This window comes from Mesoplodon densirostris, chromosome 6 (assembly GCF_025265405.1).
Source record: "Mesoplodon densirostris isolate mMesDen1 chromosome 6, mMesDen1 primary haplotype, whole genome shotgun sequence".
Taxonomy (NCBI): Eukaryota; Metazoa; Chordata; class Mammalia; order Artiodactyla; family Ziphiidae; genus Mesoplodon; species Mesoplodon densirostris.
This window is the reverse complement of record NC_082666.1, coordinates 38206077-38221037: the sequence shown is the minus strand read 5'-3', so window position 1 is coordinate 38221037 and position 14961 is coordinate 38206077. Positions and strand designations below refer to the sequence as shown.

General features: G+C 39.6%; 1 protein-coding gene across 2 annotated transcripts in view; it reads right to left on the bottom strand.

Annotated features, from left to right (window-relative positions):
• The window catches only part of MFSD14B (major facilitator superfamily domain containing 14B), a 63517-nt gene extending 54124 nt beyond the window's left edge, over positions 1–9393 (bottom strand). For both annotated transcript variants that reach the window (XM_060101438.1, XM_060101439.1), the window contains exon 1: positions 8950–9393. In XM_060101438.1, the coding sequence (XP_059957421.1) occupies positions 8950–9057 (108 nt within the window). In that variant the 5' untranslated portion in view covers positions 9058–9393. The remainder of the gene's footprint in view (positions 1–8949) is intronic.
• Between the last annotated feature and the right edge of the window lie 5568 nt (positions 9394–14961).

Here is a 14961-nt window from a genome sequence, read left to right as displayed (position 1 = left end):
GTCTCTCCAACAAATGGTGCTAAGACAACTCAATTTCCACATATAAAGAATGAAGGTGGAACCTTACCTCATACCACACACAAAAATTAACTCAAAACAGATGAATGAACTAAGCTAAAAGCCATAAAACTCCTAGAAGAAAACACAGAGATAAATCTTAGATTTAGTAATGGATTCTTAGACATGACTCCAAAATGACGAGCAACAAAAGAAACAACAGATATCGAGCTTCAATGAAATTACAAACTTTTAAAATAAACCAAAGACCTATGCGGAGGGATAAATTAGGAGTTTGGGATTAGCAGGGAAAAAAAAATAGACCTAAACGTAAGACCTAAAACTCTAAAACTCTTAGATGACAACATAGGGGAAAAGCTTCACAACATTAGATTTGACAATGATTTCTTGGCTATGACACCAAAACACACAGGCAACAAAAGTAAAAATAAACTGGACTTTATAAAAATTTAAAACTTGTGCATCAATGGACAGAATCAACAGAGTGAAAAGGCAACCTATGGAGAAAATATCTGCAAAGCATGTATCTGATAAGGAGTTAATCCAAATAACCCAATTCAAAATGGGCAAAGGACTTGAATATACATTTCTCTAATGAAAATATACAAATGGCCAAACAAGCATATGAGCAGATGTTCAACATGCTAATCATTAGGAAAATGCAAAATCAAAATGAGATATCACTTCACAAACATCAGGATGGCTACTATCCACAACAAAAACAAAACAGAAAATGACAAGTGTTGGGCTTCCCTGGTGGCACAGGGGTTAAGAATCCTCCTGCCAATGCAGGGGACACAGGTTCGAACGCTGGTCCAGGAAGATCCCACATGCCGCGGAGCAACTAAGCCCGTGCACCACAACTACTGAAGCCCACGTGCCTAGAGCCCATGCTCCGCAACAGGAGAGGCCACCGCAGTGAGAGGCCCACACACTGCAATGAAGAGTAGCCCCTGTTCGCCACAATTGGAGAAGGCCCATGTGCAGCAACGAAGACCCAATGCAGTCAAAAATAAATAAATAAAATAAACAAATTTATTAAAAAAATAAAAGTTAACTGTATTCTGTATTGTAAAAAAAAAGAAAAAAGAAAAAAAATGACAAGTGTTGATGAGGAGGTGGAGAAACTAGAACCCTTGTGCACTGTTGGTGGGAATGTAAAATGGTGCAGCCACTATGGCAAACAGTATAATGGTTCCTTAAAAAATTAAAAATAGGGCTTCCTTGGTGGCACAGTGGTTGAGAGTCCGCCTGCCGATGCAGGGGACACGGGTTCGTGCCCCGGTCCGGGAAGATCCCACGTGCCGCGGAGCGGCTAGGCCCGTGAGCCATGGCCACTGAGCCTGTGCATCCAGAGCCTGTGCTCCGCAACGGGAGAGGCCACAACAGTGAGAGGCCCGCGTACCGCCCAAAAAAAAAAAGAAAAAAAATTAAAAATAGAATTACCCAAAGATCTAGCAATTCCACTTCTGGGTAGATATGCAAAAGAACTGAAAGTCAGATCTCAAAGAAATATTGGGTTGGCCAAAAAGTTCGTTCAGGTTTTTCCATAATATGTTAACATTTTGGTCAACCCAATATTTGTACACTCATGTTCAGTGGCATTATTCACAATAGCCAAAAGATAGAATCAATCTAAGTGTGCATCAAAAGATAAATAGAGAAAATGTGGCACATACAGAAAATGGAATATTATTCAGCCTTAAAGGAAGGAAAGGGCTTCCCTGGTGGCACAGTGGTTAAGAATCCACCTGCCAACACAGGGGACATGGGTTCGAGCCCTGGTCCAAGAAGATCCCACATGCCACGGAGCAACTAAGCCCATGCACCACAACTACTGAGTCTGAGCTCTAGAGCCTGTGTGCCACAACTACTGAATACCGCGTGCCTAGAGCCCGTGCTCCGCAACGAGAAGTCACAGTAATGAGAAGCCATGTGCCGCAAAGAAGAGTAGCCCCCACCTGCCTCAACTAAAGAAAGCCCGTGCGCAAAAATGAGGACCCAACGCAGCCAAAAGCGTGGAGCAACAAGGACCCGACACAGCCAAAAATAAATAAATAACTAAATTTATTTTTTTAAAAATGGAAATCCTGACACATGCCACACATGCCTTCAACAATCTTGAAGACAACATGTCTTGAGGACATTATGCTAAGTGAAATAAGCCAGTCAGAAAACAACAAATTATGTATATGACTCCACTTATATGAGGTATCTAGAGTAGTCAACAATACTCAGAAACTGAAGGCAGAATGGTGGTTACCAGGAGCTGGAGTAAATGGGAAGTTGCTGTTTAATGGATATAGAGCTTCAATTTTACAAGATGAAAACGTTCTGGACATTGGTTGCACAACAATGTGAATATATTTAACACTACTGAACTATACACATAAAAATGATTAAATTGTAAATTTTGTTAGAATTTACAATTTTGTATATCACAATTAAAATTTTTTCTTAAATCAACTGTATTTCTATATATTGGCAACAAACAGTTGTGAATTTAAAATTTCTTAATAATTTACATTTATATTACATTTACATGTTCAATAGCACCTAAAACGTATGATATAGGGAAAATGTGACAAATGACACAAAAGACCTGTTGAAACTTATAAAGCACAGCTGAAAGAAATTAAAGATCTAAAATAAATGGAGAAATTCTTCATTTATGGATCAGAAGACTATATTGTTTTCAATTCTTCCTAAACTGATCTTCTGGATCAACAAAAGCCCCATGAAAATACCAGCAGGCTTTTTTGTAGAAATTGACAAGCTGATTCTATAATTCTAAAATGCAAAGGACCCAGAATAGCCAAAACAGTTTTAAAAGAGAAGAACAAGGTTGTAGGACAAACTCTATTCGTTCCAAATCTTACTATGAATCTCCAGTAACAGCGATTGAATGGTACTGACGTAAAGATAAACAGATCAATGAAACAAAATAAAGAATCCAGAATAGACTGACACATACATGGATAACTGAATTTTGACAAAGGTGCAAAGGCAATTCAGTGAATAAGTCTTTTCAACAGATGAGGCAACAATTCGTTACCATATGCAAAAAATGAACTGCCATTGATACTGTACACCATATAAAAAATTAATTCAAAATGGGTCATAAACCTAATTGTAAATTTTTTTTTTCATTCTAAAAATATAAAAGGAAATTATTGTGATACTGAGTTAGGATTTCTTGGATATGAAACCAAAAACACAATCCCTAAAGAGCATATTGATAAAATTAAATTTCATTAAAACTTCTGCTCAGAAGAAAATATTTGCAAACATGTATCTGATAAAAGACTTACAACCCCAATATATAAAGAACTCTTAAAACTCAATTATAAGATAATAAACGACCCAACAACAACAAATAAATAGGCAAAAGATGTGAACAGACACTTCACCAAGAGGATATACAAATGGCAAGTAAGCTTATGGAAAGATGTTGAACATAATTAGCCATAGGGAGATGCAAAATAAAAGCACGGTAAGATACCACTACAGACCTACTAGAAGGGCTAAAATGGACTGACCAAGTGTTGATGAGGATGTAGATGAACTCTCATACTGCTAGTGCCAATGCAAAATTAAAATTTTAAAATTTAAAAAACAGTTGGGCAGTTTCTTAAAAAGTTAAACAATACACCTACCATATGATCCAGCCATTCCACTTCTAAGTGTTTACTTAAAAGAAAATAAAGTATACTCCATACAAAGACTGGTTCATGAATGCTCATCGCCGCTTTATTTGTAACCGCCAAAAACTGGTGATAAACCGAATGTTCACCAAGGGATGAATGGATAAACAAACTGATACATCCATACAACTGAACACTACTCAGCAACAAAAAGGAATGCACTACTGATTTATACAACAACATGAATAAATCTCAAAATAATTTATCTGAGTTGAAAAAAGCCAGACCAGAAAGAATATATTCTGTATGAGCCCATTTATATAAAATTTTAGAAAATTAAAACTAATATATAGTAACAGAAAGTAGATAAATGCTTGCCTGGGAAGGTGGAGGTGGATAGAGGATGTACAAATGGGCACAAGGAAACTTTTAGGGGTGATGGGTATGTTCACTATTTTGATTGCAGTAATGATTTCACAAGTGTCAAAGCACAAATCTGTACACTGTAAACATATATAGTTTTTATAATTATATTTCAATAAAGCTGTTTTTAAAAGACAAGCAAATACAAAGCTACATATAAAAAAGTCAGGCATCTAGAAAGGAAATTGACCAAACTTCACAAATATGATGTTTTTTTGCAGGGTTAAAAACTCTTGTTATAATTGATTACAGATATTAAGGACAAATTTCTCTTCCAATTTTCATATAACAATGCCCTTGCCATGCCACAACCTCTTTCCCCAGGGCACATCTCAGATTTCATAAACCACTTGTGAAGGTTCTATGAGACACTAAACTAGAAGGAGGGAGAGAGGGAAGGAAGGAAAGAGAAAGGAGGGGGAAAGGAGAGAGAAAACACCAGCAAGAAGGCGAATGAGGAATAAAAAGACGCTTCCATAGTGTAATAAAGCATGTTTATCTCATCTGTATAGCTAACGTCATCCTTGACAGTGGAAAAAATATATATTCCTGTTACGCAGAGAAGGCTGTGCACTTTTACAATTACTACTGAGCATTTTCCTGGATATAGTTCATATAATACAGAAATAAGACATGAAATTAATGCCACTTGAAAAATTTGTGAGTATTTATCCAGAAGACCCTAAAGAATATTTTTTAAAGACAAGGTAAAAATTACCAATGTCAGCAATAAAAAAAAATAGACTAAAGATCCTACAGTAATTAAAAAGAGCCTAAGAGGCTGTTAGGAAAAACTTTATGCCAATTAATTTGAAATTTTAGATGAAATGGACAAATTCCTAGGAAAACACAACCTACTAAAATTGACAGAAAGAAACAGAAAATCTACATTGTTCTAGAACTACATTAGCCAAAAAAACTGAAGAACCATAAAGTTCTACAACTGTATTACCATCTTACACAAACTCTTCAGAGAATAAAAGAAAACAGAACTCTCCAATCTGTTTTATAAGGCCAACCAAAACTTACATAAAAGCAACAAGCTAATTTCATTGATAAGCATAATTACTGGTTTAAACTAGACTAATTTACTTCTCTAACATACATTTTAGACTATTTTAGATTAAAGGACTATTTTAGATTAAAAGATACACAGCTGTAGTCCCTGTCTTCAGAGACTCAATCTAGTAAGAAAACCAGTGGGAAAGGATGCTCAGATATCCTAAGAAGAAAGTTTTTACAAAATCCTGCCTATACTAGGCCTAAGAACAATACAACAGCAGCAACAACGTCTGTGTTCTGATAAAGGCTTGAAAGTTGACTAGAGATCTGCATAATTCTTAATATGAAATATAAATGTTTCTGCTATGAAAGCACAACGCATTTACTTTTATAAATTGCGATAGATCAACTGCTCACAAATGCTTTTCATTTCTCCTTTTATCTGCTATAATTTACTTAACAGAGTTTGGTTGTGCTAATGTCCCAGTACTATTTTATTACTAAAATAATCATACTGATTCCTAACAGTGTTAAGAATTGAAAGCTAATTTAAAAAAAAAAAAATTCCCCTAAAATTTCCCTAGGTCTGCTTTCACTTTTTTTTTTTGGCCGTGCCACCCGTGGGATGTGGGATCTTAGTTCCCTGACCAGGGATGGAACCCGTGCCCCGCTGCAGTGGAAGCGTGGAGTCTTAACCACTGGACCACCAGGGAAGTCCCCTCTTTCACCTTTTTACAAACAAAACATATCTAGTCATTTTAGCCTTTTTGGTGGGGTAACAAGCTGCTCTTCAGTACTATTTCCATTTTGCCTATAAAGTATATAATATTCTTGTCCTTATAAATCAAAATTAGTCTTTACAGGAGCCCCTCTGAAACGGTCTGAGGACTATCAATTAAAAACACATCAAATGTCACCAGAATGGCATTGATCCTGAGAGGCCTTACATCAGAGATTTTAACTGGTATCTAAGTACTGGCTTTTTGGAGTCAATGAACATTCTGAAATACACAGTATGCTAAACTCAGTTGTGTTTTCTTTGCAGAAAATCCTTAATTCTCTTCAGATGCTCAGAGGTAAATGATTCCAAAAGGATATGCATTCAATGATAATGCAAATAATTCTGACACAACATTTCAAGGTGTATGTACACGCACAATTAGGAAGGGATAGAGCAAAGAAAGGACAATAAAACAAGAACTTATTTACTACACACAACTCCCTTTTCTAGATTGCAATGGTCTCTTAGAATAAATATGTGATTCCCTTCTATTATTCAGGTCAATACATCTCTTTGCCAAACAAGGTAGAAAAAAGTTTCAGCCGATTCCCTGTAGGTGGGCAGTCTTGCTTGTGATTATTAGTAGCATCTAAGAACCTGAAACCATGAATACACTAGAATCAAGCTATAAGGAAATTCCAACACATTAAAATGAAGCCATGTCTTGGAGGCCAAAGAATGTAGCACCTGGAAGCAATACTAGAAAGAAACTGCAAACAGGAAAGATGCATAATTTGGGGGTACTGGCATATGACACGAACATATATGATTAAAGACATTCACTGCTTTCCCAGGCAACACACGTTACAAAAAGCACCAGTGGCTGAACCCTGCTACCTACCCATGCTAGTCATCTAAGTAGAGCAAGCACCAAAACTCAGTCAGAATTCACTGCAATTTATCAATACTGACTAGACACACCCTAAGAGGTAAGGAAAGACTGGACAGGTTTCTATTTGTGCCTAAATGCATCACAGGGAAAGCAATCGGGGAATAAACTGTCTCAGTTTCTTTGAGTACACATTCCTCAAAAAATCCTGTTCAAAGCACATAAAATCAGCAACTTTAATTTTTAGGTTGGGGTCTAGTTCCTGTATAGATTAGTAAATGGGAGAGAACTGAATGCTTTTTATCAGACAAGGATCACCTATACATTCTGACCAATCATTCATGCTTAAAATATTGAGAAATAATAACAATAAAAGCTAATATTTATTGAGGACTTACCAGGTGCCAGGTTGTAGTAACCCTCACAATTATCTGAGGTAAACACTATCATTAATTTGGAGAGGTTATATAATTTGCCCAAAGTTATACAGGTAATAAAAAGTGGGAACTGGGATTCCAAGCATGCTCACCTAATCACTATGCTTTAATGCTTCAACCTGCCAGGTTATTTTTTTTATCCTATAAGCCGAAGGGAGCCAATGAAAATATTTAAGGACAGCAGTAATGATCATATTTACACGTTAAATTACACTAATCAATACTGTGGAGAGCAGCCTGATGATGAAGTAAGCAAGGGTCTCAAGAGATAGTCAAAATCTAGGTCAAAAATGCTAAGGAACTGAACCACAGGAATGCAGAAAGGATAAAAAACCTAAAATCTTGGGGCTTCCCTGGTGGCGCAGTGGTTGAGAGTCCGCCTGCCGATGCAGGGGACACGGGTTCGTGCCCCGATCCCGGAAGATCCCACATGCCGCGGAGCGGCTGGGCCCGCGAGCCATGGCCGCGGAGCCTGTGTGTCCGGAGCCTGTGCTCCGCAACGGGAGAGGCCACAGCAGTGAGAGGCCCGCGTACAGCAAAAAAAAAAAAAAAAAAAAAAAAAAAAAACCTAAAATCTTTACCTGGTAAACTTAGCTAGACTTACTAACATATTGGATGAAGGGATGGGAAAGGATGGAGTCTACCTCTCAGGTTACTAGCTTGGCCACTGGTCAGGAATTATGGTCTATCAATTCAAAGACAGGAGGAGGAGCTGGCAGTTTCGTTTCCCTTAGTCGGCAGGAAGATAAGTCTACCTTTTATGTAATCAAAAACAAAACGAGAAAAACCAATTGTATAGAATTTCCCTCCTCCTACCAAAAACACTTTCTCACTTCCCAGAAATCTTATCTTCGAAATGAGGAACTCCTAATTTTTTTTTCTCAAAAATAAGAAGTCACTTGGGCAGGAAGGGGCCTTCAACATCATTTAGCATTCTTTAAAAGCAAATTAAATCTGAAGCCGATTGCATATAATTTAATTTCCCTAAAATTTCTATTTTCTTTGGGAAAAGTCTCCTTGGCATTAGTTTCTATTCATTGTACCGTTTCTATATTTCCTGTCCTAAATAGAGCAAAAAAGAAAAAAGAAAAAAATGTATCTTTGAGAAATGACACTCTATGCTTAGAGTTCCAACGTCAGACATTTAAGCGCCACTGACAGCCTGTTCTGCCGAATCCAGGCCAATTAAACCAGTGCTTCGGAAGCCATCTGAATCTCACGTGAAACTGTTAAAAGAGATTAGCCTGAATACGCTCCTCAGTTGGGCCCTGGGATAGGCAGCTTCCCCTGAAATCCTGCTCACCAACCGCTTCTGCGACCGCCTAGAGAACCATGAAGGAACAGGAAGGCGCCGCCCAGCCTCCACCGCCAACTTCCCGGTCCAGGGCCCAATGCCGGTTCTAAAGGTTCTCCACAAATCTTCTATGTAGGCTCAAGCCAGAAAGTGCACCATTAAAATAGTATCCACTGTCGCGTGTATGGAGAACTCTGAAAGAACCAAATTACTTATATTCACGGTCCCACGTCGGGCGTCTTTTGAAATAACCAATTCGCCTACATTTTTGTCTAGCGATGAGCAGCGCTAGGAAAGCCTAGCAATGATGAATTCGGCTGGCTGACACGGAAAAGGACAGGCTTTCCGACAGCCAGAGCCCCTCGAGCCGACGCGGAGGATCAGTGTATCCTCATCCCCAGGCGACCCAGGCCCCAGCCCCGCATCAGGCGCCCCCGGACTCCGGCCGCGACGCCGCCCAACCTCCCCTGGCTTGGGGCTTCGGGCTGAGTAAAGCGTCCGAACTCCGAGCCCGCACTCACCGAGCTGCCGCTCGCGGCCCGCGCGCCCGCGCGCTTCTCCAGCGTGGCTCCCGCCTCGGGCTCCGACGCCGCTTTCTCCTCCCTCTCCGGTGGAGATTCCGCGTTCATGCCGCTGCCATGCCCGCGCCGGCTGGGGGCGTTCCGGGACTACAGCTACGCCGCAAATGCGGCGGCGGGGCCCGCGCTCTCATGGGCTCCGCGGCCCAAATCGGCCTGCGGGTCAGGCGGCGGCGCCAGTGGCGACGCCGAGGGCTGTGAGCGCTGCCGACGCCGGAGCCGCAAGAGAAACGAGGCGAGGAGAGCAGCTAAAAGCGGGCACAAGCCACAGCCAGGAACAGAACCCAACTCAGATAGCTGCTAACACCGTCTCCGGCGGCCGGGGTAGCCCCGCTCCGCTTCCCCACAAGCCGGCAAGGGGCAGGAAGCCCCACCCCGGATCTCAGCTGCCGCCACAAGTTCGGCGCCTGCGCCCAAAGCCACAGCAGCGCCCGCCCACCTCAGGCCCCGCCTCCACGTTTCCGAGGACTTTGTGGCGTCGGGACTCTGCAGCACGCCGGAAATGCGTCGTCTCCCAGGGCCCCAAAGAGTAGTTTTTTTTTCCTGAGACAGAACCGGATCTGGCGAACTGAGTGTGTCAGGTGCTGGGGGTTTGGTTAGTGACTGCACTTCTGGTCTTAGTTTGATGCCCCCAAAAAGTATATGGATGGGCACGTTCAGACACGGATACACAGCCCCGGGATCTGGAATCCCGAACTGGGGAAGTGCCGTATGCTATAACTACGATATTCTGTTCCTCTTCAAAATCTATAAAGAAGCTGACAGAGAGCTTACCTGGGCTGTGGGATTCATGGGAAGGACAGTCTTAGGAAACATACAGGTCCCTGTTCCAATCCAGAGCTATTTGATGGTACCAACACGGTGTATATGAACTGATTACTCAAAGTCTCAGATCATGTTTCGGTAAAGTGCTGATGTACAGAAATCAGCTAACACTAATTGTGGCTCTATAAATGTTATGATTACTGGCTGGAAAGGACCTTGTGAGATATTACATCCTACTTTGCAGATGCCAACCCAAGCTCCAAAAGTAAAGTGGCTTGGCTAGTTAAAGAGTTAATGTGACAGATAGGACCTGCTCCACGAATTTGGGGAACAAATATAGTCAGAATATTTTTTATTAGGTGTTTGAGAATTCGATGCCTCTTTGAAAGAAGACAAACACTGAAACTCTGAAGAACTTATGTCTTCCTCCTAATTAAAGAGACCCAGGTGGACTTAATTGAAGAATGGAGTAAGTCCAGTCATTTCACTATTGATTTGCATCTTGTATTATTGTTGTTGTTTTAAATGAGTCTTGTACAATCCTAAAGATTTTTGTTTGATTTGCTATAGTATATCCATTGGCTTAGGTCCCTTCCAGGGCTTGAGTCCATAGCACTTGGTGTACTGAGTTATAGCTTCATTTACACTCACTGATCAGACATTGCTTCCCAAAGCATATTGATGTCCAAAATCAGTTTTTCCTGAAAGAACATAGAAATTCTTTTATTGAGCTCAGGTCATCTACCTAGACTGCCCCTTCTATCAGGGATTTTACTGCTACTTATCCTTGACTGAAGGCTTTTTAGTCGGCACTAGGAAACTGACAGGATTTTAGTCACCAGCCTTGAATTGTGAGTAGGAAATTCCCTCAACAATACCTCAGACCCGTTGTCCCCTATCCTGTTCTTAAATATAGCCAGAGAAGAGGGTATGTTAAATAGGCCCAATCCATTTATGGATAGCTGTCATATTTTGGAATTATGTCCTTTTTATTAAGCCAAAAACTGACTGCCTATTTCAGACATACTTTGATTCTGGTTCTGCCTTCTGTATCTGTACAAAAATGTCTAATTCCATTTGTTTGAAATGCCAAGATGAACTTGTCATCTTTCTTGATTATCTTCTAAATACATACCAGTTTTTGAAAATCCCAATTAAAATGCATTGCCAAAAATGTAGCACTGGAAGTAATATTTGATGATGGCACTGTGAGGTCCGGTCCCTTGATTTGCAGAGTCATAAAAGTAAATTTTAGGAGATGAATTCTTTATTGCATTGTGTTGATAGTTATACCATAGGAATTAAATAGACCCTTATTCTTACCTTCTAATTAATTCTGCACTAATCAATGTCAAAGACCTGGGATTCCACATAATTTAATTCAACATCCTAGGCTCTAGGAAAATAATGGCACTCACTGAAGGATACGTGTGTTATGGTATTTGGAAAATTGGATATCCATATGCAAACTATGAAATTGGACCCTTGTCTTACACCATACATCACTCAAAGTGGATGAAATTCTCAAACATAAGACCTGGAACTCTAAAACTACTGAAAGAAAACAGGGAAAAAATCTGACTGGACAAATATTTTTTTGATATGACACCAAAAGCACAGACCGCAAAGCAAAATTAGACAAGTGAGATTGCATATAAAGCTTTTGTACAGCAAAGGAAATAATCAACAAAATGAAAAAGCAACCTACTGAATGGGAGAAAATATTTTCAAATTATATATCCAATAAGGGGTTAATATCTAAAATATATATGGAACTCATGCAACTTAATAGCAATAGATAAATAAATAGCCTGATTAAAACATGGGCAAGGGCTTCCCTGGTGGCACAGTGGTTGAGAGTCCGCCTGCCGATGCAGGGGACACCGGTTCGTGCCCCGGTCCGGGAAGATCCCACGTGCTGCTGAGCGGCTGGGCCCGTGAGCCATGGCCTCTGAACCTGCACGTCTGGAGCCTGTGCTCCGCAAATGGAGAGGCCACAACAGTGAGAAGCACGCGTACCAAAAAAAAAAGAAAAAAGAAAAAAAAAAAGAAACATAGGCAAAAGACCTAAATAGACATTTCTCAAAAAAAGACATTTAAATGATCAACAGGTATATGAAAAGATGCTCAACTCCACTAATCATCAAGGAAATGCAAATCAAAACCACAATGAGATACCACCTCAGATCTGTTAGAATGGCTGTTATAAAAAAGACAAAAAATAACAAGTGTTGCAAGAATTTTGATAAAAGTGAACATGTGTACACTGCTGGTGGGAATGTAAATTGGTACAGACAATGTGGAAAACAGTATAGAGTTTCCCCCCAAAAGTAAAAAAACAAAATTACCATATGATTCAGCAATCCCACTTCTGGGTATATATCCAGAAGAAATAAAATCAGAATCACAAAGAGATATCTGCACTCCCATGTTTGTTGCAGCATTATTCACAGTTGGCAAGATATGGAAACAACATAAATATTTATCTTCAGATGATTGTTTAAAGAAAATGTGATATATATATGTATATTGCAATATTATATAATTCATCATTTTAAACGATGTAAATATGGCCATTTGTGACAACATGGATGAGCCTGGAGGACATTATGCTAAGTGAAATAAGCCAAACACAGAAAGACAAGTATTGCATGATGTCACTTATATGTGGAATCTAAAATAGCCAAACTCCTAGAAGCAGTGGAGTAGAATGATGGTTTCCAGGGGTTTAAGGAAGAGAGAAATGGGATATGTTTGTCAATGAGTATATAATTTCAGTTATGCAAAATAAGTTCTGAAGACCTAATGTACAGCAGTGTGACTGTCATTATCAGTACTGTATTGTATTCATGAAATTTGCTAAGAGGGTTGATCCTAAGTGTTCTCATTACAAAAAGGAAAATGAAAGAAAATGGCAACTGTGAAGTGATAAATATGTTAATAGCTTGGTTGGAGTGACTATTTCATAATCTATATGAATATCAAAACATCAACTGAACACCATAAATTTTTTCAATTTTTATTCATTATACCTCAATAAAGCTGGAGCAATAATTAATAAAAAATAATATAATAAACATTTTAATTAAGAAAAGGAAAAGGTGTTAAACTCATGGTATGGTTTATTACAGTGAAAGGATGCAGATTGAAATCAGAAAAGGTAAAGGGCACATAGGGCAGAGTCCGGGAGAAAACATGCAACAAGTTTCCAGTTGTCTTCTCTGAGTGGAGGCTATGGACATCGTTTAATTACCCCAGCAATGATGTGTGACAATACGCATGAAGCCCAGGAAGCTTACCTAAGCCTTGGTATCCAAGGTTTTTATTGGGGGTCAGTTATAGCACGGAGCACCAAGTGACTGACCTTAGATACTCAGTCCTCAGGTCAGAGACGATATTGATACCAAGTGGCCCAAAGACCCCATCATAAATCACATTGTTAGCATAAGCTTCCTAGCATACTCCAAGGCCCCAGATAAACAAAGCTATTATTATCAGGCTTATAGGGATATTCCAAGGGCTTAGAGGTTATCTCCCAGAAGACAGTCACAGGACAAACCTTTGTTTTTTGGAAGTATTTTTTCATCTATATTGGAGTATAATTGCTTTACAAGGGTGTGTTAGTTTCTGCCTTATAACAAAGTGGGTCAGCTATGCATATACATATATCCCCATATCTCTCCCCTCTTGCGTCTCCCTTGCCCCACCATCCCACCCCTCTAAGTGGTCGCAAAGCACCCAGCTGAACTCCCTGTGCTATGTGGCTGCTTCCCACTAGCTACCAGTTTTACATTTGGTAGTGTATCTATGTCCATGCCACTCTCTCACTTTGTCTCAGCTTAACCTTCCCCCTCCCGGTGTCCTCAAGTCCATGCTCTAGTAGGTCTGTGTCTTTTTTCCAGTCCTGCCCCTAGATTCTTCATGACCTTTTTTTTTAAGATTCCATATGAATGTGTTAGTGTACAGTATTTATTTTTCTCTTTCTGACTTACTTCACTCTGTATGACAAACTCTAGGTCCATCCACATCCCTACAAATAACTCAGTTTCGTTTCTTTTTATAGCTGAGTAATAATCCATTGTATATATGTGCCACATCTTCTTTATCTATTCATCTGCCCGTGGACACTTAGGTTGCTTCCATGTCCTGGCTATTGTAAATAGAGCTACAATGAACATTGTGCTACATGACTCTTCTTGAATTTTGGTTTTCTCAGGGTATATGCCCAGTAGTGGGGTTGCTGGGTCATATGGTAGTTCTATTTTTAGGTTTTTAAGGAACCTCCATACTGTTCTGCACAGTGGCTATATCAATGTACATTCCCACCAACAGTGCAAGAGGGTTTCATTTTCTCCAAACCCTCTCCAGCATTTTTGATGATGGCTATTCTGACTGGTGTGAGATGATATCTCATTGTAGTTTTGATTTCCATTTCTCCAATGATTAATGATGTTGAGCATTCTTTCATGTGTTTGTTGGCAATCTGTATATCTTCTTTGGAGAAATGTCTATTTAGGTCTTCTGCCCATTTTTGGAGTGGGTTGTTTGTTTTTTTGATATTGAGCTGCATGAGCTGCTTGTATGTTTTGGAGATTAATCCTTGGTCAGTAGCTTCATTTGCAAATATTTTCTCCCATTCTGAGGGCTGTCTTTTTGTCTTCTTTATTGTTTCCTTTGCTGTTCAAAGCTTTTAAGTTTCATTAGGTCCCATTTGTTTATTTTTGTTTTTATTTCCATTACTCTAGGAGGTGGGTCAAGGAGAATCTTGCTGTGATTTATGTCATAGAGTGTTCTGCCACTGTTTTCCTCTAAGAATTTTATAATGTCTGGCCTTACATTTAGGTCTTTAATCCATTTTGAGTTTATTTTTGTGTATGGTGTTAGGGAGTGTTCTAATTTCATTCTCTTACATGTAGCTATCAGTTTTCCCAGCACCACTTATTGAAGAGGCTCTATTTTCTCCACTATATATTCTTGGCTCCTTTATCAATGATAAGGTGGCCATATGTGCGTGGGTTTATCTCTGGGCTTTCATTCCTGTTCCATTGATCTATATTTCTGTTTTTGTGCCACTACCATACCGGCTTGCTTACTATAGCTTTGTAGTATAGTTGGAAGTCAGGGAGCCTGATTCCTCCAGCTCCTTCTCAAGATTGCTTTGGCTATTCGGGGTCTTTTGTGTTTCCATAC